Source organism: Scylla paramamosain, unplaced genomic scaffold (assembly GCF_035594125.1).
Source record: "Scylla paramamosain isolate STU-SP2022 unplaced genomic scaffold, ASM3559412v1 Contig48, whole genome shotgun sequence".
Lineage (NCBI taxonomy): Eukaryota > Metazoa > Arthropoda > Malacostraca > Decapoda > Portunidae > Scylla > Scylla paramamosain.
The window spans coordinates 285,189-313,111 of NW_026973713.1; the positions used below are offsets into that span (position 1 = coordinate 285,189).

The 27,923-nt window shown below is 41.4% G+C and overlaps 2 protein-coding genes across 15 annotated transcripts in view; one reads left to right on the forward strand and one right to left on the reverse strand.

The window, feature by feature from the left end:
• LOC135098168 (protein lin-54 homolog) lies at positions 1-27,050 on the reverse strand. Of its 9 annotated transcripts, none has more exons than XM_064000414.1 (8): positions 25,446-27,045; positions 24,680-24,799; positions 17,812-17,848; positions 17,636-17,766; positions 17,194-17,364; positions 16,788-16,957; positions 3,462-3,679; positions 1-204 (listed from the first exon to the last, which is right to left on the reverse strand). In XM_064000414.1, the coding sequence occupies exons 1-7, from the start codon at positions 25,653-25,655 to the stop codon at positions 3,553-3,555; spliced, it is 966 nt and encodes a 321-aa protein (XP_063856484.1). In that variant the 5' UTR covers positions 25,656-27,045; the 3' UTR covers positions 1-204; positions 3,462-3,552. The 9 variants fall into 9 exon arrangements, with proteins under 9 accessions (XP_063856484.1, XP_063856483.1, XP_063856482.1 ...); XM_064000413.1 differs by lacking the exons at positions 1-204; positions 3,462-3,679 and adding an exon at positions 16,339-16,555 and having other exon boundaries at positions 25,446-25,634; positions 25,857-27,036; XM_064000412.1 differs by lacking the exons at positions 1-204; positions 3,462-3,679 and adding an exon at positions 16,339-16,555 and having other exon boundaries at positions 17,636-17,757; positions 25,446-27,050.
• LOC135098167 (uncharacterized) overlaps positions 11,126-27,923 on the forward strand; it is a 56,371-nt gene continuing 39,573 nt past the window's right edge. The window contains exons 1-7 of one of the 6 annotated variants that reach the window (XR_010266630.1): positions 11,131-11,307; positions 13,212-13,370; positions 13,862-14,030; positions 14,215-14,414; positions 14,845-15,166; positions 15,399-15,636; positions 15,803-17,020. Coding sequence is in view for 3 of the 6 variants with exons in the window: in XM_064000405.1 (XP_063856475.1) it covers positions 11,284-11,307; positions 13,212-13,370; positions 13,862-14,030; positions 14,215-14,414; positions 14,845-15,166 (874 nt within the window). In the remaining 3 variants the exon portion in view is untranslated. Of the gene's footprint in view, positions 11,313-13,211; positions 13,371-13,861; positions 14,031-14,214; positions 14,415-14,844; positions 15,167-15,398; positions 15,637-15,802; positions 17,021-27,923 lie in introns of those variants that run through there. The other 5 variants (XR_010266628.1, XR_010266629.1, XM_064000407.1 and 2 more) reach the window with 5 other exon arrangements.

Here is a 27,923-nt window from a genome sequence, read left to right on the forward strand (position 1 = left end):
TTGAGGACAAGAGACTTTATGGCGCACAATATTTCACAGAGACACGAGTGTTCATTTTTCCGTGTCTCTTCAGCATACATACAGATGAGGGGCGCTGCACTAAGGGGACGTGACTGGATGAGCGCGGGTAGGGTGGCCATGAATGCGGTGGAATGGCGGCCCTGATGGTGGTCATCCACCCATTAAGTGTTCCCCGCCCCTCAACTAAGAGAATGAAAAGCAAATAAAAAAACAGTTTTTTTTTAATATTGACCCATAAATAATTCATCGTTACCTGGACACTTTTAAGTCTCAACACACTGCCGGTGGCTGGGACCACCAAACACTGATGCTGAGGCACGCTAAAAAGGCAATCACAGGTCAGTACCCCTCTACACTAGGATATTTAAGCTTCCGAGTATAATAATAACAGCTTGCTCTCTCTCTCTCTCTCTCTCTCTCTCTCTCTCTCTCTCTCTCTCTCTCTCTCTCTCTCTCTCTCATGGTAATTAGTGCACCAGGACTCCCCACATGTGCACTACACGTGGTGATGGCGGCACGAACGGAATGAATTAAACAGGCGAGTTAGTCGGCAGCCAATCATCGTATTACCAAGGCTAATCAGGTGCTCACTCCCGCATGTTTTGGCAGACTAACGACCCTCACTGAATTAATTACGAGGATCACTTATATTTCTTAACTCTTACAAACACAAGGTCTCGTCCTGGAGCCCTCTGCTCTTGTGTGACGATAACAAGCTCAACTTTGCTTTTCATTTTTTTTTTAGTACCGCAGCAGCAGCAGATGAATACTCTGGCCAATATTTTCATTTTTTTTTCAATGTCTGCCGTTTTCTAGAATCTTTGTCTTATTTGACCTACTTTCCACTTTCCAAAATGACCCACGTGACCTCGTTTCTCCCATTCCCTATTATCACCATATCCGTAAAAAATGTCCTGCCTTTCTGCATCACGTATAGCTACTACTGTCAACACCATCCAAACTATACGTAACTTCCTAACTACTTTCCCTGTTCCCTGTTCTTCTCTGAAAGGTACTAATCGTGATCACCTTGACGCAAGTGTTCTAAAAAATATGAGGCACCATTCTTGTTCTCTGTAAAACAAGTGTATTTGAGAAAGCATTAAAAAAATATACCACTTTAATACTGTAAGATTTCCTAGTCATATCCCATTGCAAGCACTTCTGACCTCCTGTAAGATTCATTGAAGACATCATACCAGTATGAACATCACCAAGTGTTGAAATTACAAGGATTAGGTAAAGACAATCAGTCACTGCTAGCATCCAAACTAATATTATATTCCTCTCCCTCCTTTGCATAATTGATCTTTCCAAGCTTATGATGCAAGGCTGAACCTCCAATATAAGCAAGTCGTTATAAGGATTAAGTATATCAAAATCACACGAAAGGGGAAGAATGACTGGCTTTCAATATCCTTCTTAAATTAATAAGCTTGTTCTTCTTCCTCACACTTCCACAAAATAAATTTCCACAAATAGATGACCAAAGCGACATTAAATTAACTCAAGTAAAATCCACATAAATAAAATACTAGAAACACGAAAAAAAAAATAACGAACTATTCTCATTCCCAAAGTTGGATTCTTCTAATATAAATATGAGAGAGAGAGAGAGAGAGACACCCCATCAAGCGCCACTCAGCAGGGTGTCCACTGTCCACTACCCAGCAAGGCCACGTTACAAGTTCCACCTCACTGTTTACTCTCACTCCACTCCATTAAGAGAAAATTGAACTTGTGTGTACAGTAATGTGTGGCGGGGGATTCAGGATAATGTAGGTGGATTACTGAACAGAGTATTTGATACGGTTGAGGATAGTACACACACACACACACACACACACACACACACTCTCTCTCTCTCTCTCTCTCTCTCTCTCTCTCTCTCTCTCTCTCTCTCTCTCTCTCTCTCTCTCTCTCTCTCTCTCTCTTTCCACTTCTATTTCCACATAAATAATTTATATTTCCACAAATAATAAGTAATAAGTTAGTGGAATAAAAAAAACAAAACAGCGAAGCAGCATTATTTTTCTCCCCAGCAGACTTGATGACGTCAGCCATGATGGCGACGCGCACCGCTGCCAACACACCCCGAGACATCACCGTCCTCTACAAAAGGTACTGTCGAAATGGAATGGAAAATAAGAGGAGAAGAGAGTGCGGATATCCATTCATCAACAACGCAATCGTGACATAATCTGATTTACGCTAAAATGAGACTTGTTGAGGGGAACAGTTACTGCGCAGCTGGTTCTCCACTAGCATAGATAACCACCATCAGATCAATCAGTACTACACCACTGCTATAGTATCTTCCTTACTTAACAGATAATGCCAATGGAACAGTTAAGCTGAACAAACATCGAATAAACACCACAAAGTAACGAGCCAGAGGGAGGGAGCTTTAAAAGTCGAGGAGACGAGATCCTTCTATCCTTCTCCCTTTCCTCTCTCCCACTTTAATCAGCATGAACACGTATCTTTTACTTCGAAAGTAGAGATTCAGAATAAGATTTGCACGTGCTTCTGTCACTTCACACATAGCAAATAAGCAGTACTTATGGCAGAATTCCATTAGTCTTATTACCTACGTGTTATATTTGCATCGACATTTAAGGGTGCCAACATATCCGAAATACGATTCAGCGCTGGCAAATATTGTAATGCCTTAAAAGTACATTTTTACAATCTTCTTCACTCTGAACAACAAAATGAATGAAACGACTAAATACAGTAGTGAGTGGTACGGCAGAACATCGTTTGAGACACACTGAAATAGAATATACGAAATAGAAAATGGAAGCAGAGCACAGATGTATCGCAAAGGTTGGTACTCCTGTCCGCTACCGCTTGTTCCGTCATTTCGCTCTTCCGATAGTCACCACCACCACTGTTTTCCCACTGTAACGATCAGAATACTATGCCCGATTTGTACTCAGTGACGTTGTAATTGCTTGATAAGCATGTATGTAATGAGTGGATTCACGTGGAGGTGGGGAAGCGAGGGTGTGCGAGGTGATTTACGAACCTGCCGAAACAGGGAAGCCAGAGAGCAGTTGCGCGCCTGACCTCTCATGCCCCTGCCTGCCTACTTCCACCAGTACGCCTGTCCGCCTATATTTCCTATATGTATTGCTGTTTACTCGCCTTCGTGAAATACAGCTAGAGAGCGTGCGTGTGGGTTTTCTTCCTGCCCCCTACTTCCAACGTAACACCACTCCCTGCAATCACACCTACCTTGCACATGTACGATATTGCCTCTGGGATCATTAAGTTTAATAAGCAACAAAACATTAACATTAATTACAACTCCCAGAGAGCTTCAAGAGTCCAGACAAGACGTTACCAAACAAGCCTACCCACTAACTACCCGCATAGTTCTCACTCCTTCACCTCAATTTAACTCATACTACGGTGGAAATCAAGACAAATCTCACCTTCTGTTTCCACAACGTAAAGGCCCACACGTCCATCACCATATATCGTCACGAGGGTTCTTTCACGCTCACTCAGTACAAAGCAACAGCACTACGCATCGCCGCTGCTACCTGAGACTGCAGGGAGGCGCCGGCGAATGACTGCGGCTTGTGCCCACCTGTGACGTAATTCTCGGATGGACATGTGCAGGGCTACCAACTCTTCCACCACGACATACCTGCGGAAGGTGAACGTTTATCTGTAAATGTATGATTACAGATAAAGGATATACATACATGCAATACATACATATACATACATACATACATTCATATGGCAGTGTCAAAAGTATATATATTGAAACATGAAACTGACCCAAAACACACACACACACACACACACACACACACACACACACACACAATATATATATATATATATATATATATATATATATATATATATATATATATATATATATATATATATATATATATATATATATATATATATATATATATATATATATATATATATATATATATATATATATATATGTCCTGTCTAGTCCTTTGCTCCACTATGATCCCCCGTCCTACCCTTCCCCTTTCCCTCCTACCCTCCTACTCCCACACACGCTCGTCCTAGGCTTGGAAGCACAATGTCTGCACGAATTAACTCAAACAAAAGTCATCTGTCATCTACCACGTCAAAGCTTTCAATACCTAACACCAAACATTATTCCAAAGTACACACAGATCCAGAACACACACACAGACACACACACACACACACACACACACACACACACACACAGTGTCAAGCATACATCTCAGAGTTGTCAAGACAAGATAAAATTTTTTTTGATAACGAAGGTAATGATATTATGACGGAAATGAAGCTACGTTAAAGTAAATTCGTCTCTCTCTCTCTCTCTCTCTCTCTCTCTCTCTCTCTCTCTCTCTCTCTCTCTCTCTCTCTCTCTCTCTCTCTCTCCATCGGGTGTTTTTCCGTTCCTCTGTTAATTCCTGATTATATAGATGGGAAATATCTGCTAGCAGAGAGAGAGAGAGAGAGAGAGAGAGAGAGAGAGAGAGAGAGAGAGAGAGAGAGAGAGAGAGAGAGCGACGTACACTGACACTAAATAAACAGTGTTTGCATAACAATTTTCAACCGCACTCAAACTGAACACTGGTTTCATCGCATGTTGCACGACGATATCAAACCTACACTCCACAGAAATAAAATAAACCAAGCACTGAAACCACACATTTCTTTTTCCTGCATACCACATTTTGTCTCAGAAAACGTAACGAGGTGCTACGTGTATCCACTGGGCTGAGTTATTCCACATAGAAACTTTTATGAAAACAAAAACAACAAGAAAACATCACGCTAAGAAAATGGCAGCTATGGTGTGAGTTGAGGTGACAAATCGTTAAATTAATTGTTTCTAACCCACTGGCAAACCACACTGTAAAGAAACCATTAGACATTTGCTAATAGCTGGCTTTACTGTAAATTATCTGGGCCTGTTATAGTAATGATAATCCCTTGTTTTTGTACCTTCATGAAGTTCATGCTGCCTTGTAGAATTCCCCATCGTGGCTATCCAACTGGGAGAGGTGTAGGAGATAGCGTTATAGGTAGAGAAATGTACGCACAAGTGGTGACAGATGTATGAAGGACTGTCAGGAGTTTGATGCTGCCTTGTAGAACTTCCATCATGGCCATTGAAAAGGAGAGAGCGTTAGGTATAGAAAGAGATACTAGAAATGCACAGGCGGTGACAGACGTAGGAAGGGTTGGTAGTCCTGTCTTGTCACAGCTTGTCACACTGTCCTCCCTCAATACCTCCCTCCTTCTCTTCCTCTCTCACTCTCTCTCTCCCTTCCCTCCCAGACTGGTGCCTTTCAACGTGAAATATTTTCTGTATTTAAATACTAAAGAAGATGTTCATTCAGCGTCAAAGTTTTCGGTGACACCAAATATTTGTCAGAGCATATATTGTGATGGGATCCTAACATTGCAGCACACATGGACGGATAGATGGCAAATGCAATTTAATATCAATAAATGCAAAGTGCTTAGCGTAGGTAGAGGAAACCCACACAATAGGTACACATTAGACAACCAAACTCTGGTAGGTACAGGGTACGAGAAAGATTTAGGAGTTATAGTTAGCTCTGAACTCCGTCTAGGGAAACAATGCATAGAAGCCAGAAACAAGGCAAATAGGGTACTAGGATTCATTTTTAGGAGTGTTAAAAGTAGAAGGCCGGGAGTAATATTAAAGTTATACTTGGCGCTGGTCAGACCTCATCTAGACTACGCTGTGCAGTTCTGGTCCCCACATTACAGGAAAGATATAGGTCTATTAGAATCAGTACAGAGGAGAATGACTAAAAGGATACAGGGGATGAGGAGTATTCCTTACGAGGCGAGGTTGAAGCTGTTAAATTTACATTCTTTAGAGAGACGTAGGTTAAGAGGGGACCTGATAGAAGTCTTTAAGTGGTATAAGGGTTTTAACAAGGGAGATGTAAGCAAAATTCTTAGGATCAGCAACCAGGGTAGAACAAGAAATAACGGGTTCAAGCTTGAAAAATTTAGGTTTAGGAAGGAGATAGGAAAAAATTGGTTCTCAAATAGAGTGGTAGATGAGTGGAACGGACTCAGTAATCATGTTGTTAGTGCTAGGACACTAGAGAGCTTTAAGAGAAGATTAGACAAGTTTATGGATGGGGATAACAGATGGAAATAGGTAGGTGTGTTTCATACAGGGACTGCCACGTGTAAGCCTGGTCGCTTCTTGCAGCTTCCCTTATTTCTTATGTTCTTATGTTCTTATACCTTCTCTCTCTCTCTCTCTCTCTCTCTCTCTCTCTGATTTTTCCTTTGTATTTCTTCGTTTCTTTAATTTCTGTTCCTTTGTTTACTTTTTTGCTCTTTTCATTCCTTTTCTTCCACAGAGAGAGAGAGAGAGAGAGAGAGAGAGAAGAGGGGATTATAGTAGTAATCGTGAAGAGAGGGAGAAGAGGCAGGTAGAGAAGGAGAGGAAGAGAGGGAGGAAGAGGAGGAAGGGAGGGATGAGGAGGTGCTGAGAAAGAGTTAGGAAGAGGGAAGGAGGAAAGGAGGGAATCAGGAGGGATTTAGTCGAGAAAGATGGAGGTAAAAGTGAGGGAAGGAGCAGTTTTCTACTTACCCTATGGAGAGAGAGAGAGAGAGAGAGAGAGAGAGAGAGAGAGGATATAATATAAAACTTTCCCTCCACGTTTATTACTACATATCATAATTTTCCTCTCAGTTTCCTCTCTCATTTGTCCTCTCATCTTTTTCCCCCTCTCATTTTTCCTCGCCCATCTTCTTTTTTCCCCTCACTTTCCTTCTCACCATCTTTTCTGTAACTTTTTTTTTACATTTCTCCTTTTCCCCTTTCTTTGTTAAATTTCCCTCTTTTTTCCTTGTTTCCTTTTATTTTAACTTTATTTTTCCATCACCTTCAATTCACTTTCATATTTCCCCCTCATACTCTCAATTCCCCTCACTTTCCCCTTATTTTCTCACCTGGTTTTGCCATCATCATAATCATCTCTTTATTGCCTCTTATCCTTTCCTTCCCCTCTCTCTCCCTGTCGTCCTTCTTACCTATTCCCCTCTGTCTCCCCTCTCCCTCTCCCCTCACCTCTCCCCTCACTCATAACTCACCTGTTCTCTCTCCTTAACTAGGCGCCTGGAGTGTCTCAAGCTCCCCGGGACAATGCTGGCGAGGGGAGAGAGAGAGAGAGAGAGAGAGAGAGAGAGAGAGAGAGAGAGAGAGAGAGAGAGAGAGAGAGAGAGAGAGAGAAGGGGGGAGGAAGATGAAAGAGGGAAAGAGGAATGATGGTAAGTGGGGAGGAGGAAGTGGGGGAATTTTGACGGTATTGTTGGCATGTCTTAATAATGAGAAAGAGGAAAAAGCTTGGTGATGGGGTGAGGGGAGGAGATGAGGGGAAAAATGTGGGGAAAGGTCAGATGCATTTATTAGTTACTGGGATAGGAAAAAAATTAAGACGTGTAGGTGTTTGGTTCAAGCACACACACACACACACACACACACACACACACACACACACACACACACACACACACACACGAAGAGGTGAAGGCGAGGGGAAAGATTTGGGTGAGGGGAAGAGCAAAGGGAGAAGAAAGAAGAGAGGAGGAAAAGACGGGAGCAGGAGGGAGAGGGGAGAGGGGAGAGGGGAACAGCACTATGGAGTTATATATCTCCTGGTCATTCCCCTCTCCTTCCCCTTTCCCCTCTCTCTTCCCCTCTCACTCCCCTCTCCCATGACATTTGTGGTGTGGGCGGCTCTGTGTTTGTCGATTCCAAACCTCTACTACCTCCCCTCACTCCCCTCTCACTCCCCTCTCATTCCCATCACTCCTTTCCATTTACATATTTCGAACAATTTTCCCCTCACTCCTTAATTCCCTTTAAATTCTCCTTAATTTTTGGCATCCTGTTCCCTCAACTCATCCCTCCTTAAGTTACTAAGCAAAGGGCAGAAGGGGAAAAGAAGGGAAAAGGGAAACTACTCCTTATTGCTCTGAAAAGAAGAACAAGGAGAATGATAGGAGGAGGAGGAGGAGGAGGAGGAGGAAGGGATGGAGGAGGAGGAGAGAGGAGAGAGGAGAGATGGAATGAAGATTGATGGGAAGGAGGGAAGGGAGGGAGATACAGGTGGTGGAAGGAGAGAGAGAGAGAGAGAGAGAGAGAATTCCAACCCTCTCTTTCACCCTCCCATGCGGTCGGTAGGTAGAAGCAAGAAATTGAGTGGCAGAGAGAGAGAGAGAGAGAGAGAGAGAGAGAGAGAGAGAGAGAGAGAGAGAGGAGGAGGAGGAGGAGGCAGCCGCAGGAAACTGACGGACAAATGAACAAAGTTAAGACAAATTGGAGTCAGGGAAGTTTGCATATTATCTAGACTGCTGACGTTTGTACAGAGATGCTGCGAGGAGGAGGAGGAGGAGGAGGAGGATTGGTGGTTAGGTGGAATGTAAAAAGACTCGCGCTGACACTGAAGAGAAGGAATATGAGGAAGAGGTGGAGGAGGAGGAGCAGGAGCAGGAGGAGGAGGAGAAGGAGGAGGAGGATATAGACAAGGTGAAATGAGATGAAACCTGATGTTGAAATGATCCTCCTCCTCCTCCTCCTCCTCCTCCTCCTACTACTACTACTACTACTACTACTACTACTACTACTACTACTACTACTACTACTTTCACCACTAAACCTTAACACTCACCCTTCTTCCTTCCCTCTCCCTTTTGCTATCTCCCCTCCCTTCCCCTCTTTTCCTCCCCTTTCTCTACTGTCCCTTCTTCCTTCCCTTCTCACCTCCTCGATAACAGTAATGAGAGAAGAAGTAATTAAAACATGAGGACTTTCCCTGTCTGTGTGTGTGTGTGTGTGTGTGTGTGTGTGTGTGTGTGTGTGGAAGTGAAGGAAATGACTCCACGCAACTCCACTTCCTTCTCTTCTTTCTCTTCCTCTCTCCCTCAATCTCTCTCACATTTCCTTCCTTCCACTTCCCCTCACCTCCCTCATAAGGCTTTCTCCCTCCCGACTCCCCTCTCCCCCTTTACCCCTCCTTTCCCTCTTCCCAATCACATCTTCTCCTTCCATCACTTCCCTTCTCATCAGTTTTTCTCGCTTCTCTCTTCTACCATTTTCGCTCTCACATCCCAAATATCCTCTCTTCCTCATTGCCCTTTCTTCCTTTTCTCATCTTCTCATTAGCCCTCTTCCTCCTTCTTTTCCTCCTGTAAATTAATGTTCCTATCTATAATGATAAAACAACAATTAAAATTCTCATCAATAAGAAATTAAGTGAAATAAGAAGTAGTTTTTATGCTCATGAAGTAAAATACAAACTTTCCTTACGAGATGATATTACAAAACTTAATTAAAATACAGATAGAGAAACGGAGATGGAAGAAAGAAGTGTAAGCAAAACCTGTAATTATCTGTACCTGAGGGGACCTAATGGACGCTCACACCTGTTCACCTGTCCTATTAACCTAACTTATTCTATCCACTTGTCCTATTTAATCCACTTGTATCATTTTCTTGACCTATGCACCTGTTCTATCCTTCTGTTCTGTTCTGTTCACCTGTCCTATCCACCTGTCCTGTCCACCTGTTCCACCCACCTGTGCTATTCTGTTCACCTGTCCACTCATTCACCTTTATGAGTAGCGGGGCCTCTTCTTCGGTGGCTCCTCATCATCATCTTCTGAGCGCACTATGATGACGCTGTCCTCTTCCCTACACAGCCTCAGGTTCAGGCTAAAGGGGATTGAGAACAGTTTTAAAGGAGTCGAGTCTGAGGTTAAGTGAATCGAGTCAGAGTCAAAGGACACCGAATCTGAATTTAAAGGAGTCGAGTTTGCGTTTAAGGGGGACGAGTCCGAGTTAGAGGGAATCGAATCCGAATTTTGAGGAATCGAATCCGAATTTTGGGGAACTGAATCCGAAGTTAAAGGAATCGAGTCTTCATGTGAGGGAGTCCGATCGCCCATCACGCCGCTGGACGAGGAAAGGAGACTGATCCACCAGGCCACTCCATTGGGCGGCCACTTCACTGCGTTACTCCACTGCCCCACCAGCGCCTGCACCCCCTCGGAGGAGACGTACCAGACCCGCGTAGGTCGCCACTCGGCCCAGTCGTCCCGCCTCTGGAAGAAAACCATATACCCCTCATCCTCTGACCTCATGGGCCACGTCGGGGGGGAGATGGTCGTGGAAGAGGACGAGGGCGGTGAGGTATTCGGGTCCTCAGAGAAAGAAGTGGACCTGGTTCTCTTTGGCATGTTGGTTTTCAAAGGACTCGTCAAAGTGTTGTTCTGAAGGTGAATGTTAAAGTAAAACTCTCCTTTATACTTTGTTTCTCCACATTTTCTCTACACTAGCTGGCTGTCTTGGTACAGGAGAGTGTGGGTGATAGCTGGGTTTTCAGTGCCTCCTTCACCCCTCTGCGTCTCACCTTCTACAGCAGAACCCTTCATTATTTACCAGTCTATTTTTCTGTATCTTGCTAGTTGTCTGTCTGTCTGTCTATCTATCTTTCTTCTATGTCTGTCTTTCTAGTTGTATGTCTGTCTACCTCTTTATCTATCTATCTAGAGAGCGGAAGTAGCTAAGAGGACCGGGAGATGAGGGGGTAGGTGACGGGAGGGGGAGAGTGGATGGAGGTAGGAGAGATGGGGAGAGTGAGGAGCAGAGGAGAGAGGAACGGGGCACGAGAAAAATGCAGGGAGATGATAGGCTGTCGTTGAGTCACCAGAGAGCGGACAGACGAACAAGAATAATGCACAATAAATTACTCCACAACAAAGACAATATCAACATTGACCTTACTATCACTCCCGCATTACATTACACAACATTAAATATGCGCTGAGTCAGTGAGTAAGTAAGATAAGGTGAGGAAGTATGAATATTTTAAGTATTATCCTTCCTCCGGCAACGTGTATCTTTTGTCTCGACTGAAGCTTCGAAACACTAATTAAAACTCACAACAGCTCGTCTTTCCCACCTATACACACTCAAAAACTCACCTAAACCTCACTCAGATAACCACTTCACCCTTATATTCCACCTACAGCACTTCATGATCCTTAGTTGCATTGAAATCGCCTGTAGAAGACTCACGCATCTGGTTCGCGCACATTCCGAACAAATGAGACAGTACCAAGGCCACATTCCGTTCACTTTCCTTCCTGCTCCTCACCGCGTGTGTTCCTGACCCTGTGCTCGTATTATCGCTAAATTCCCGCATCATCCTGCCTCTCCCAGCGATGGTCGGCTGTTTTACGTGTAGTGTAAGGTATAGTGATGTTGCCCTGAGTTTTTTTTTGTCAGTGTAGAGTATCTAGCATGCAAGTATTAGGGGTTTAAGTGAATCCACTGAATCTCTCTTTCAGATAGGTATTCCAGCACTGTTCTATTTTATATTGTCTTCCTCCTCTGACACATGCCAAAATGATAATCACTCCCAGTGTTGTTGTGGATCAGGGATGCTGTAAACTTTCCAATGACCCAGCTGTGACCACACTGAATGTTTCCATTTGTGACTCACAGTGCAAGGGGCCAGTCACACCCTGCCCTCTAAAGACAACTCTCTCCCTTCACACAACTCTACATGTACCTAATATGCAGACACCCTTCACTCAGAATTCAAAATTTATGATGGTGGCTCTTACACAAGCTTTGGAGTCCCTGTCTGGGAAGGAGACCACAAATGTCCCCAGGACGGACTCTTCTTCAGGTATCGAACCTAAGTGTCTTGACACCCTACTCAACTTTTTCTTCATTAATTTATGCAGCATTTGCCGCCTTATCTAATTTTCAATCTGTAGAACACCACCTCCCCTCTAATAAGCCTCATCTTCTTTTCGTCACCAAAATGCAGATGTCTGAGCCAACTGACAGTAGCTCCTTCTCTGTTCCCTCCTATTTTCTCCATACTCATTTTTAATCCAGAGCTGGATGTTGCATCTTTGTAGGCAATGACATAACTTGCTCTTGTATCCATGCTTTTCATCCTCCTCCTCCTCTTCCTCTTCCTCTTCCTCTTCCTCTTCCTCATCTTTGTCCTCCTCCTCCTCCTCCTCCTCCTCCTCCTCCTCCTCCTCCTCCTCCTCCTCAACATCGACATGATGCTACCTTCTAGATAGCTATCTTCTCTTCTTCATTGACTCTCAACTGTCCCCTTCTACACTGAACATCTTCAGTCTATCCTTTACTTATAATATAAACTGGAAACTTTGTCTTATTTCTAGCTAAAACAGCTTCTATAAAGTTAAGCCAGTTTTTTTTTCTTATCTCCTCCAATTGCTGATTCTGTACAGGGACCTTATCCATCCATGTAAGGAGTATGCCTTACATGTATGAGGAGTTCCACTCATAACACTGTAACAGACTTTGCAATCTCTCTCTCTTATTGCCACAATATTGTGTCTCTTGCTATCTTGTACCACTATTTTCATGCTAACTGCTCTTCTGATCTTGCTAACTGCATGCCTCCCCTCCTCCTGCAGCCTCACTTCATAAAACTTTCTACTTTCTCTCATCCCTATTCTATCCACCTCTCAATTGCAAGTGTTAACCAGTATTCTCAATCATTCATTTCCTTTTCTGGTAAATTCTGGAACTCCCTTTCCACTTCTGTCTTTCCTCCTTATGACTTGAGGGAGGTTTTGAGACACTTATCCTCCAGTTTTCATGAACATTTCTGACTGTTTAGGGACTGGCACCTCAGTGGGCCTTTTTCTTCTAATTTTGTTGCCTTTAGCCAATGCACATCCTACACAAAAAAAAAAAAAAAAATCCACTTTTGTAGATATCCAGACTTTCTCCCACTTTCTCCCAATCTGAGAATGGTTCCATCACATTTTACTGACATGCCACACATTCCAAGTGCACTTTCATTGCTCTCACTGTCTGTCCTATTCACCACAGCACCTCCCGAACAATAACATGCATCTTAAAGATGTATGAGATCTTGTAATTTATTCAGCCATATTGGCAATAATGCACCCTTTGACTTGATTGGAGTTTAGAGGTGTTAGTCACATGATGAGTTGGGAAGGTGAACAAGTGTTAGTACCTATCTGTACAGAGCCTGAGCTACATTTGTATCTATATTTATCCAATTTATCCCTTTGTTTGGTAGTTGGTGTGTTTGTGTGTGACCGCCAAAGATTATGATCCTGCTCATCCACAGACAAAGATGGCAGTGAGGGGGGGCAACACAGTGTTCATTGATGCCTCGGCACTTGGGGAGCTGACGAGCCAGCTGACGTCCCAAGACCTAGAGAGTCTGGTGGGCTTCAACATCCAGCCGGCAGACTTGGAGGCTCTGCAGGAGGCAACTGAGGGTCATGTGAGTATTACTGCTTACAGAGGCAAGCTTTCAGATTTCACTTATTTTTGGTGTATTACTAGCAGTAGTCAGAGGATGCTGGGGCAGTGATGTAGGTGAGAGGAAAACAGGTTCTTTTCAATGATTGTGGTGGCAAAGTGTGTTGAATATTTTGTGAAAGATAAGTTGCCAATAGAAGACATGATTGAGATCATAAGGAATTAGATACAACAAAAGCCTAAGGACTGGAGAGATAGATTGAATACAACCAAAGTTGGGTATTGAAATCCTGTACTAGATCATTCTCAATTTTTTTTTTACTAGACTTCTCAGAAGTTGACATTTCTAACATTTCTAAAAACTGGCAAGTGATCAAGGTTATTGTATTTACCATGCTGAAATCCTGCATGCCAAGAAGTATTATAATTGCTATGCATTATACACCATTCTTAGACAGTGATCCCTTAGTGTTGTTAGTGATCCCTAACTATTACTCTACTTGTTGATCCCAGGTGGTGGACACTCCTGGAGTGCTCATCTCTGATGGGGTGACAGTGGGCAACATTGTGGAGGTGGAGGGTGGAGAGAGTGGAGTGCTGGAAGAGTCTCAGCAGCTGGACTCCCATGCTCACCACCAGCCAATGGAAGTGGACACCCTCACTGACCATGACCAGGTCATTGGTGAGTATCAGCTGCAGATTTGTCATGGCCATACAAGGACAAAAAAAATAAATTTATAGTCCTTTCAAGCACTTATACATAATTGTGTGTTGGCCTTGATCTCTATCCACAGGAGGCAATATCAGGGAATGTATCACTCACTATTGTCTGCTGTGTGTTACATACTTTTGGTTCTCCCGCACAGGTGAAATGGACATGCTGCAGCAGGGTGGTGAGCTGATTGGCATGGCAGGAGAGATGTCCACAGGCGGTGAGGCTGCCACCACCTCGGCTCTGCTGGCTTCTGTGTCTTCGGGTGACTCCTCTTCCTCCCAGATAGTTTCAGAGACGCCACAGCTCATAAAGAGCAGCTTGGGCCAGTTTGTAGTTCTGCAGCAGAACCAGGTGAGGCTACAGCTGCTTCTGTAGTGCTACTGTAGTGTCTTATTTATTCCTACTATCTTTTCATTGTACCCTTACTTGCAGTAGTCTCCCTGTTTTTTACATTATGGCTAGATGTTGCAAAAGGTGACAGAAACACATGAATGTAGGGACTAAGGATGCCTTCTCTGTACTTTTATTCCATCATTTACATTAGGTGTGGCAGCTTTTCTTTGCCATCTCAATACCAATATATTGATGTGTATATCAGTAGATCCAGGCTGGACCTGTCAGGTATTGACTGTACATTTTATGTAGTAGTAGTGTGGGAATTACAGCACCCAACAAATAATGGAGAAATTTCTGAATGTTTTATCGAAATTAGTAATATTTCTCAATGAGACGGAACTCGGGAGTAAAAGCAAGGTGAACAATTTTTACTTATATATTTCAGCAGAATAACATCTCTATTGGTTCTATGGCCAACCGAATCATCACATCGGGCGGCCAGGTCGTGAGCACAGTGTCGGGCCCTAGCAGCAGCAACAACAGCAAGCCGGTGGTGGTGAACACATCTCAGCTCAGTGGGGGAGTGAGGCAGCAGATGGTGGTCACCTCGCAGGCCCACCCAGTGCGGACGGAGCATCAAACCAGATTCCTCCAGGAACCATCATCCCACACACCACAAAGCCACAGCCTTCTCGCACAATCATTGATGCAAATGGGATCAGACCAAGAAAACCTTGCAACTGTAAAAAGAGCCAGTGTCTTAAATTGTGAGTATTCTTGCTTACTTTAAAAAAGCTCCCCTCCACCATATCCTCTTCATGCCTTCCTTCTTGACATCAGAACTACAAAAAAGCTCATTGAGTCCTTTCCTATCAATACACCGGTACCCATTTTGAGAATGTATGAGTAAACTGTTTTCCCACATTGGTGGTTCGTCAGCATGTGGCGAAATGGAGGCTATTTTGCATGTACTTAAGTGACCTTTTCTTTCTTCCTTAGATACTGTGATTGCTTTGCAAATGGAGAATTTTGCAACAACTGTAATTGTGCAAACTGTTTCAACAATTTAAATCATAAGGAGGATAGACAGAAAGCAATCAAGACATGTTTGGATAGAAATCCCCAAGCTTTCCGGCCAAAGATTGGCAAAGGTGGAAGCGATAATGAAAGGAGACACAACAAAGGCTGCAACTGTAAGTGGTCTGGGTGCCTGAAGAACTACTGTGAATGTTATGAGGTAAGTGTATTTTTATGGATTATTTTTAGTAAATGCATAGGTGGTATTTGTTTTGTTGCTATCAATATTTTGTAGATACAAAAGGCATCTTTTACCTGCCACAAACAAAATATATAGTAATTACTTGCACCATTTTATCATTTAACTAATATGTGATTATTTGCAGGCCAAGATCCCATGCTCCAACATGTGCAAGTGTGTGGGCTGCAAGAATGTGGACATGACACCAGCACCGGAGAGGAAGGGACTGATGCAGCTGGCCGAATGTGCTGAAGCACGGGTCAATCAGCAGAAGGCCGTTAAATCAAAATTACCTTCATTCTCACATCACTCACCCAATAAAATGATTCTTCCTACCACTTCAAAGTAAGCATTACTTGAGTACTTCAAGACAAATTTTAAACCTAAGAAATGTTGGCCCACTTGTAGCAGGAAAAGAGCATCTGAGGAGCCATAGTAGTTTTTGCAGGATATCAAAGAAACCATGAAGTTGCTTTGGTAATAGAGCTATTGATTTAATCTTTTCATAAATACCATACATCTCTTAAAAATTCCAGTTTGTGGTAAGATAACTATAAGATGACATATAGCACATAACAAACAGTGAGATAAACAGTCCTCAAGAAGAATTTGTCACAAGTTTTTATGAACACAATGTCATTTGGGGAAGAAAATTCAAGCAGAAAAGAAAGATTCTAGGCTCTAGAATCTTTCTTTTCTGCTTGAATTTTCTTCCCCAAATGACATTATTTCATTATCGCTTCCACCTTTGCCAATCTTTGGCCGGAAAGCTTGGGGATTTCTATCCAAACATGTCTTGATTGCTTTCTGTCTATCCTCCTTATGATTTAAATTGTTGAAACAGTTTGCACAATTACAGTTGTTGCAAAATTCTCCATTTGCAAAGCAATCACAGTATCTAAGGAAGAAAGAAAAGGTCACTTAAGTACATGCAAAATAGCCTCCATTTCGCCACATGCTGACGAACCACCAATGTGGGAAAACAGTTTACTCATACATTCTCAAAATGGGTACCGGTGTATTGATAGGAAAGGACTCAATGAGCTTTTTTGTAGTTCTGATGTCAAGAAGGAAGGCATGAAGAGGATATGGTGGAGGGGAGCTTTTTTAAAGTAAGCAAGAATACTCACAATTTAAGACACTGGCTCTTTGTACAGTTGCAAGGTTTTCTTGGTCTGATCCCATTTGCATCAATGATTGTGCGAGAAGGCTGTGGCTTTGTGGTGTGTGGGATGATGGTTCCTGGAGGAATCTGGTTTGATGCTTGAATTGTGCTGTTGCTTGTAGTGTTTGACTGAAGCTGTAACATAGCAGAATTTAATTTAAACTTTATCCTATGTTAGGTAACAATTTTGAAATATTTTGTTGTTGTTTTCTTCCTGATTAAGAGTGCACCAGAAATTACAGAGACACAATAAAACATCTTCCAAATACCAGGTCCACCAGAAGCAGGATGTACCAGTATGTCACCTGCCACCTAAGTGTTAATATGATAGCTTGGTGTAAGTGACAACTGCAGTGTGAGCACCAAGGTACCTGTGACATGTAGTGAGCTGGGATCATAACCACTGAACCTGGCTGGGTGTTGGAAAGGACTCCTGGGGGCAGGGCAGAGGCTGGGAGGGTCAGGTTGGTCTGAGGCATCCCACCCGACACATTGGACGAGCCTGAGCCGGACACTGGGATGATCACGCGCTGCTTGTTCCTCTGCATAGGAGTGGTGAGGGGATTAAGACTGAAGTTACTTGAAGCAATTTAATTCAACATGAGAAAAAATTACATGTACACCAACTCATCATTTATTTGGTTCTACTATTTCAAAGGGGGAATTAGTTTCAACTAGAGGTGCATGCCAAGTATACAGTACTGTAACCATCCTACCCATGGCTAGTTACCTGCCATGTGTACTGCTACATACCATACCAACACTGCCATCACAGCATGGTAATCATAACAGTAAGAGCAAAGTCAAACTTACGGTCTGATTGGGAGCAATGGGCATAGCCTTAATTTTGATGGGCTGAGAGGCAGCAGGAGCAATGGGCTTGTTGGTGGGAGGTGTTGGGCGTATGAGTGTGGCGCTGCCTCCTCCTCCTCCTCCTCCTCCTCCTCCTCCTCCTCCTCCTCCTCCTCCTCCTCCTCCTCCTCCTCCACCACCAACTCCAGGACTCACTAGTCGAATATAGTTCATCTGAAGCACATACAAAGCAATCAGAAAGCAGTACATCATTATCTATTATTATTATTATCATTATTATTATTATTATTATTATTATTATTGTTATTATTATTATTATTATTATTATTATTATTATTATTATTATTGCTACTACTATGTTTGATCAACTTGAATAGTTGATGTCCTACTCTATATTTGATCAACTTGAATAGTTGATGGATATGAAAAGAAGAGGAAGCAAGGAGAAGAGATTACAGAGTTACAAGAGAGTATTCAAGCTTAAAACAGACAATTCTGTTTAGAAGCCACATATACTATCACATAACTAGAAATGAGGGAAAGGAGGGCAAACTACCATCCTGTGCAAAGGGTCACACAATTGATCCCTAGCTACATCATGATCACACACCAAGTACCGCAATACAACAGGCTACAACCTTCCCCTGGAACAATTTTAATTTTACTACTACAGAGTGGCGATATTAGCACCAATCCCGGCCCCCAGTGTAGCAAAGTGATTGAAAATAGTGTGCAGACAAGAGAGGAAGGTAAAAGACGCCCAAAAAATACATGTGCGCATTGTGGGAGAGGAATTATTAAAACCAGCAAAACAAAGGAATGTGAAGAATGTAGCTGCAAAGTTCACTTAAAGTGCATGAAAAATATAGTACAAAATAAGAAAAGTGAAAGGAAAATATGTGAATTGTGTAAAAAAGGCATTTACAGGAACAGTAAATCATTAATATGTGATCTATGTAAAAAAGAAACTCATCTAAAGTGCATTAGTGGTAACAAGAAATACATTACATGGCAAGAAAAACAGTGTAAACACATATGTAATTTGTGCTGTCTAGCTGAATTGCCTTTCCAAGAAAAGCATCACACTGCAAACGCACAGATAAATGAAGGTACAGGCAATATAAATGAAGAAGTTAATGAAGAACATACTGACATCACTACACCATCAAAAAGTGACAACAAAATTTATGAAACTTTTAATAACAAAGGGTTACACATAGTACACATAAACAGCCGCTCACTCATGAACAAACTGGAAGAAATAAAGATATTGGCACTCAAAACTAATGCGGCAGTATTGTGCATTACAGAAACTTGGCTGGACGATTCAGTTACCAACAATGAAATAGAAATTAACGGATATCAGGTAATAAGAAAAGATAGAAACAGGAATGGAGGAGGAGTGTGTATATACATAAAGTCATGTTTAAGCATCAACCAAAGAAATGATGTTGACACAGAGGGACTTGAAGTGATTTGGTGTGAAATACTTTTGCCAAAGACAAAACCTATTATTATTGGATGTTGCTATAGACCTCCGCAGCAAAATAATGTTTTAGAATTGCTTGAAGAAAATATCACAACATTTTCCCAAGATGATGAAGTTATAATTCAAGGTGATATGAACATATGTGTTCTTAAGAAAACAGGACAACTGTACAAAAGATATGTAAATTTAATTAAAATGTTTGGTATGGAACAACTAATAAGTGAGGTGACCAGGGAAACCAGTAAATCATCAACTATTATAGACCATATTATATGTAGCAAACCTGAAAAGATTAGTCAACAAGGAGTACTGCCAATAGGAATTAGTGATCACTATATAACATACTGTACTAGAAAGACAGTGAAGGCATGTATAAATGGTCATAATAGTATTAAGATCAGATCAATGAAGACATATAATGTACAGATATTCAATGAGGAATTAAGAAGCCAAAGCTGGAATTGTGTTTATGAGGCAGAAACAGTTGACGAAGCATGGAACAGTTTTAAAAACATTTCCATCAAAGTAATTGACAAGGTAGCTCCGGTAAAAGAAATTAGAATCAAACAAAGAACGGAACCATGGATAACTACACAAGTACTAGACATGATAAAAGAAAGAGATAGACTCTTAAGTGAATATAAAAAGGATAAAAACAACAAATATAAATATGACAAATTCTGCAAATCAAGGAACAAACGAATAACGAATCAACATATGCAATAATGAACAAAACAGGAGAACTACTAACAAAACCACAGGAGATTGAAGAAAGATGGAGAGAATACTTCCAAGAACTTCTAAATGTGGAGGATGTGGAAGTGGATGAAGAGCGGAATCTAGATATACAGGAGGAACAAGGAGAGAACCCAAATGAGATCAGTATAGAGGAAGTGAAGGAGGCACTAAAGAAGATGAGAAGCGGCAAAGCCCCAGGGGACGACGAGCTCCCTATAGAGCTATTTAAAGCTGCTGGGGAAGAATGTGTAGAGTGGATGAGGTACATTTTCAGTAATGCGTGGAAAGAGTAGAAAGTGCCCCATGACTGGCACAAAGCAATAGTATGTCCAATATATAAGAAAGGCAGTAAAACAGATTGTGCAAATTATAGAGGTATATCCCTGTTATCTCATGTTGGAAAATTGTATGAAAGAATAGTTGAGAAAAGATTAAGAACCTGTGTCGAGGAGAAACTAGGAATATGGCAGTATGGTTTCAGGCCCAATAGGAGCACGACAGATCTAGTGTTCACTTTAAAGATGATAATGGAAAAGAATTGGGAGTGGAGCATTGATAAATATGTGGCTTTTATAGATCTGGAAAAAGCCTTTGATAGAATTAGAAGAGATTGCTTGTGGAGAGTCTTACAACATCAAGACTACGGCATAAACTCTAAACTGATACGAGTAATTAAGAGTATATATAAGAACACGGAGAGCAGAGTCAAGAACAGAGAGCTGGAGAGTGAATGGTTTAGCATTAAGACAGGAGTGAGACAAGGGGGAGTGCTCTCTCCTTTGCTATTCATTATGTACATGGACAGATGCCTGAAGGAAGTGTGTGTAAGGGAGGATAAAGAGATCACGCTGCCCTATGCAGACGATGTCGCTGTCGTGACAGGAAGCCAACAAGATCTTCAAGAGGCCATGACAAGATGGAATGATGTCTTAAATAGGGAAGGAATGAGAATGAACAAACAAAAAACTGAAATAATGAAAGTTGGCAGAATAAAGGAGGAATGTAATATTTACATAGAAAACGTTAAACTGAAGCAGACCGACAAATTTTGTTATCTGGGAGTACTTTTCAACGAGGAAAACAGACAGAATATAGAAATTTTAAATAGAATACAGAAGTACAATGCAAATGTCAGTGCATTGTATCCCATACTTAAAGATAAGAATATTCCAACAAAAGCTAAAACCCTAATATTTACAACAATACTAAGACCAGTACTTCTATATGGGTCAGAAACTTGGACACTGACAACAAGAACATCTTCACAAATACAAGCAGCAGAAATGAGAGTTCTGAGAATGATCCGAGGTGTGACCAGACTTGATAGAATTAGAAATGAAGAAACCAGAGAGAGATTAGGGATAACATCTGTACTGAAGATAATTGAAAAGAACAAATTGAGATGGTATGGACATGTCCAAAGAATGGAAGATACAAGATACGCAAGGAAGTTTCTGGAATGGGTTCCTCTAGGCAGGAGGCTGGTGGGACGACCTAGGAAGCGATGGATGCAGGGAGTTGAAGAAGCTGCTGAACGAAGAGGAAGAAATCTACAAGAAATAACCAGAGATGAGGATTTCATGGATAGAGACCTTTGGAGAAGATTCGTAGAGGCCGGACACTGACAGGCATTGCCTACCTTGCGTCTGGTGAGAAAGGAACAAACTACAACAAAACATAAGAAAAATAAAATCTGAATATATCTCTGATAAAATAAAAGAAAATTCTAACAATAACAAGAAATTATGGAAACAGCTCAAAAACTTAGGTTATTCTGGACAATCAAAGGAGAATTCGAAAATAGTGCTTAAAATTGAGGATGAACTGTGTTTCAACGGAAGGAAGATATCAACATACTTTAACAAATTCTTTACAACAGTAGCATCAAGTTTGGTTAGTAAGCTGCCATATGCAGATAGAATTTTTAACACTGACTCTTATAATTTTAAAAACTACTACAGATCCAAAGGACTCATAGAAAATATGTTCAAACTAACCGGGGTAACTGAAGAATACGTATTCAATATAATAAGGAAACTAGAAATAAATAAAAGCACAGGCTTAGACTGCATACCAGCAAGGTTTATAAAAGACGGTGCACCAATACTAAAAGGTCCTATAACTCACATTATCAATAAGTCAATTTATACAAATGAAGTACCACAAGGATTCAAAGAAGCTAGAGTAAAACCACTGTACAAAAAGAATAACAAACAAGAAGTCAGTAACTACAGACCGGTTAGTATCCTTAATATAATATCTAAAGTACTAGAAAGAGCTGTTTATGATCAGTTATCAGATTACCTTAAAGCAAACAATATCATTTATGAATTTCAATCTGGATTTAGAGATAGTCATTCCACAGATACATGTCTGATTCATTTGTTAGACCTACTAAAAACTAATATATCGAAAGGGGAGTATACAGGCCTAGCTCTCCTAGATCTGCAAAAAGCATTTGATACTGTTGACCATCATATCTTGTGTGAAAAATTAAGAGCAATGGGTGTAGAGTCAGTGGAATGGTTTTATTCTTATCTAAGTGGAAGAAGTCAAATTGTGAAGATAGATGAACATTGCTCGGAAACCAGAAATGTATCCTGTGGGGTACCACAGGGAAGCATTTTAGGTCCACTCCTGTTCTTATGTTATGTAAACGACATGAAAATCAGTGTCTCGTGTAAACTTTTGCTATATGCAGATGACAGCATTTTGATTGTTCCACACAAAGATGTAGATTTTATCAAAAATAGACTAAGAAAAGAACTTGAATCATGTAACACCTGGATGATAAATAACAAGCTGTCTTTGCATTTAGGAAAGACGGAAATTATGTTAGTTGGATCAAAAACAAAATAAAAAAATGTAGATGATTTTAATATAACATGTTTGGGACAGGACATAAATGGAGTAAAATCAGTAAAATATTTAGGAGTTCAATTGGATCAGTGTGTTTCAGGGGAGCTAAATTGTAATCAGATAATCAAGAGGATAAATGCAAGGTTAAAATTCATGTACAGACAAGCAAAAGACCTTGATCAAAAAATTAAGAAAACCTTATGTAGCTCTCTAATTCAACCTCACTTTGATTATGCATGTTCCTCTTGGTACTCTGGACTGAGCAGTAGATCTAAAAAACAACTACAAATTTGTCAAAACAAGATTATTAGATTTATTTTAGGTTTAGACCCTAGATCTCATATAGGACAAGTGGAGAGAGGAAAAGTAAATATGCTTAGTGTCAAGAATAGGGTTAAAGAATTAAAATTAAGCCATGCACATAATATCCATAACAACAGAGGACCAACATATCTAGCAGAACATTTCCATAGGAAAACAAATACCCACACAATTAGGACTAGAAACAATGATTTAAACTTTGGTATGTCAATTGCAAAGGGTCCCTCAGCACATACCTTTTATCATACAGCCATTAAAGACTGGAATTCATTACCAAAAAACTTACAAAACATACAATCCAAACACCTGTTCAAAACAGGATCTGTGTCAACAAAGTATTAAGTGAGGGCAACATTTTGTGAAATACAGAAATTGCTGGATGACAACATTTATGATGAATTCCTGGCTGAAAAAAGGACACACAGCATACATTCTAATAATGAACAGTGAGTGGAAGTCACTCACACATTCATTTTTACGTATATGTAGATACAGATTATAATCTCTTAGATGACTTAAGGGAGTCATAATTTTAGTGTATCTGTTGTAACCCAAGAATCACCAAGAAGAAATCAAACACATGAGCTATCACCACCCTGACAGATGAGAGGTGAGATGTGACCATCGAGATCAACATGCGGCAAGTCATCACAAGACTAACAGACCCAGAGAACAGCAGTAGATTACAAGAAGAGGTACCAAGGTGGCTGTCACAAAATTAGTACACAAGGGAAACAGAGGTCACCGGCAGCAAATGACATGGACAAGATGGACAGCTGGCACAACATATGAAACGCTGCCTCCTTGTTCCTTATTAGATGTGATTTACCAAAGTTACTAAAAAATTTTAAAAATGGAAAAATAAACCATGATTGAAGTCTGAGAAGATAAATCTAGTTACTTGAAAAATTAGGGAAAAAAACAAGATCGTGCAATATGGAAGCATGACATACCTAAATATTAATCTCAACTCCTCAAATACGAAGAAGCAATATAAATAATGATGAATGTTGGATGCATCCACTGACAACTCTCTACTTACATAACTTGTTTCTAGGATGGTTAGAAAATTCAACAAATGATTACACTATTATATTAACTGCACTTTAGGATGGCTGGCACTTAGCCACCAGTCACAGGCAGCCATTCATACCATTCATAGCCAAGCAACACACAATCCTGCACCATAACAATGTTTAGAGGGATAAATGGTAATGTTGCTGAACTGATAATTAACAATGACAACTTATGTAGGGAATTACAGATAGAAGTTTGCTTAAATCTTGTATTCCTATGTATAAGAGTTTGCACAATAGCTTCTGCCCATCCTGCATGTAAAGCCTTGTTTGTAATATGTTGGCTAATAATGCACAATATTCCATCCCTTCATGAAAATGCACATAGCTTTTCTCTGTGACATCTCACCTAAAGATTCATAATTCTTATCATATATATTTTTAAAATGGAACCTCCAATAAGAAAAATATATTCACAGTACAGAAAATAGCATAAATATAGAAATAAGACTTAAAGAAGCACAAACAAGACAAAGGCCGGAGCTTGCTGATGAAACACACAATAACGGCAGCCCCTTATAGACAAGCAGGGAGGAAAGCAGCCACTGCCAGACAACCCACCTGCTGTGTGGAAGGAGGGGCTGGGGCAATTTTGGTGGGTGACTTGGAGGACACAGGGACCAACTTATTGGGACTCTTCACAGGGGACACTCCACCCATACTCACCCGCTGCACAACAATCTGCTGAACGGAGGCTACATTAACAACCGGTATCTTCCTCCTTGCACGGAGCTTCTTTCTTCGAATGTAATCTACAGAGATGCCTGTTTCTGGCAATTCCCTTACAGGATGTGGATGGCCATGGCAAAAGTCTCCATCTGCACCTGTCCATGCACCTCATCCCTGCACTCTACTGTCCTACCACTCTCTTGTCCTTGCTCTCATATATTCTAACAATCTATCCTCACACTTATTGGGGAATGTCTCCTTAATTGTATTCATCTTTACACTTTCTTTCCCTGTCTACTTTCAGACCTCTAAAGATTACCAACATAGCTTCTTGTAGTTGCAGAATGATATCCAGAATTCTGTTCAATTTTTCTGATGGCATTTGAGAGGGAAGCTGGAGCTACACCACAACTCCATTTACCTTTCTGGGATTTCTGATGCCTCACTTTTTCTGGAGATATCCCTTAATCACCTTATTATTATTATTCCTACCATAATTACATCTAGCTCTGATCTTCATCTTAGCTAAGTCTACTTCATCAAATGGAGGAAAATGAGTGCAGGGTGATGGTGTCATTCTGTTGGAGAGAGAGAGAGAGAGAGAGAGAGAGATGCTGCATCAAGACAAAACTCAGGTTCACCAGTGTTCCTTCCTGACCTTGTTTGGAGATTGGCCCTGTGGCTTGGAGGATGGCAAGAAACCCACATGCTGTGCCTGCTGCAAGGTCAGCTTGGCAGGGGAGGCTGCAGTATTACCACTCTGGCTGGTGATGAGGTGCACCTGCTGGTTCCCAATGTTGCTCATGTCCCCGCCAGCCTGACTGCTGATGATCACCTTGGTCACCGTCTGCACAGGCAAGGCAGGCATGTTAGCATGTCAGTTGGAAACGTTTCTCTCACAGCTACATCATCACAAGTCCTATATGCTCTCAAACCAAAGAGGGTTTATGGTCAATCAGTTATGATACCTGCAATGTGGTCTGGTGTACATACATGTCTACTCTCACAACTGACCCTTGTAGGCTCCACAAACTGATGGTACTTACAGGTGACTTGTTCTGTTACTTACCTTCTAATCCAGCAGCAAGACGTAGGATGCTGTGTGCTCAGTGTTAAATGTATGTGTGTGTGCGTGCGCGCTTGCACCAGCGTGATCTGGCAAGGTGAAAGGTGCGTTTTTGAAAGTTGCCATGCTCCTCTCACCTTCTTCCTCCAGTCAGTGTTGTAAATGTGATGTTCACTACTTTACTGTCAAGGTGATGTAATTAAAGAATGCTGATTACAGTGAATATGCTAATGAGAGGCAACCCTTTCATAAATCTGCTGCGGGTGGTCCTAATGAAGCGTAACCCTGCAAACTTTCGCAGGGGAAAGAAAATGTTCTCCGAAAAGTAGCCATAGTATAACTAAGGGAAGAGAGAAAGAAGAAGAAAAAAAAAAGTACTTCAAGAAGCATCAGGAGGCAGACCATGAAAGCAGGCAAGACAGAGGGTGAAGGCTAGGAAGGCTTATTAGGCGGGTGGGAGAGCGCGATGGCTTGGTGGGATTGACTGATCCTGTGGGATGTACTGATGCCTTCCCTTTGCCTTTCTCTGTACCATCAGTCCCGGGACTCAGGCTCTGCGTCTCACGAGGAAGGTATAAAGTCTTCCTTGGTGTCTTATGGTACGTGCACTGAGAAAGGTGGTTTCCCCGCGTGAGCAAGGCTTTCTAGACTTGGCACACGTGTGTAGCATACACGGTGCCGGGTCATGGACAGTAAAAAGTCGAAATGTGTGAAAGTGGAATTAATCTGTCACTCGAACCGTAGAAAAAACACTTATCTTCAATTAGAGCCTTTTAAATGTAGAAGTCTTGTTAATCTGTCACTAGAACCGTAAAAAGACCCTTAAAAAACAATGTAGCTTCAACTAGACCTTTGGAAAATAGAAATCATGATAATCTGTCATTAGAGCCGTTAAAAAAAAAAAAAAACTTAACAACCCATGTAACTTAAACTAGGTCCTTTGAATGTAGTGGAGGTGCGGCACAGAAGTCTTTCAGAATAATGGTCGTGGAGCTGCGACACTGCCAGGTAAATGATTCAAGAAGTTAGGTGTTTGCCGTATGACCCGATGCTATTACTTGCTTTGGTGACGCCAGATTAACACTGAAGGCCGTATTCTTAATCTTAAGGAATCGGCAACGACCTGATGATGATGATACACACACACACACACACACACACACACACACACACACACACACATTTTCCTACCATCTACTGCGCTTATAGCATTTCATGTTATATTTGTTTATTTTTGTAATTTAATTTTCTATTATTTTTCAATTGAGTGTTGTAAGGGCTTCCCATAAGTAGACTCTACTTACCTTTCAGCTGGGTTATCCACCTACTATCTCTAATAGTGCCCGTCCCTTATGCCAGGACGCAGGGCTCCCTGTGCACTCCATCATTACAGATTCACTCTATCCCTCGTGTTTGCGTATACCTTTCTCTTCCTTCCAGTGAGGTAGTCAGCCTGAGGGTCCTGTATTCAGCACATCTTTTGTCGTGTTCTATAAATTTGCACTTTAATTGCAGCCCCTTAATTTCTTAACCACTGTATAGATGGCACAATTCATAATGTATATATTAATGTAATGTAATGTGGCAACGATTGTGGCAATATTCTATTATGATAACAAATTAAGCCAACAAAATCTTTCACTCACAAACGTTCATGTGGACCGTGCAAGAGAGTGGAACCTCTCACGTGGCTAGTCGGGGGTGGTGAGTGATGCGTCTCACCACCAGGTGCTCGACACAGGGCAAGAGAGGCCTTTCATCACCATCCTGCCGGTGCGTGAACGCCTCAATTACCATACTATTCGCACACCCTCCAAGAGGGGAGTGACTCGCAAACTCTTCCCAGAGTGGAGAATGAAGCGAGATGTGGCAACCTTAGCAACAGGTGACTATATAAGAGAAATAATACGAGCCTCAGTCCACACTGAGCAAGAAAATTAACTAAGTAGCAAGACGGACTGCCCGTCATCTATCATCTCAAACTGTACTTCCACTTCCAACTTTAACACACTTCTCTCTCTCAAATTCTTCTTTCAACCAACTTTCCTATCCCCAATTCGTTCGTTCGTT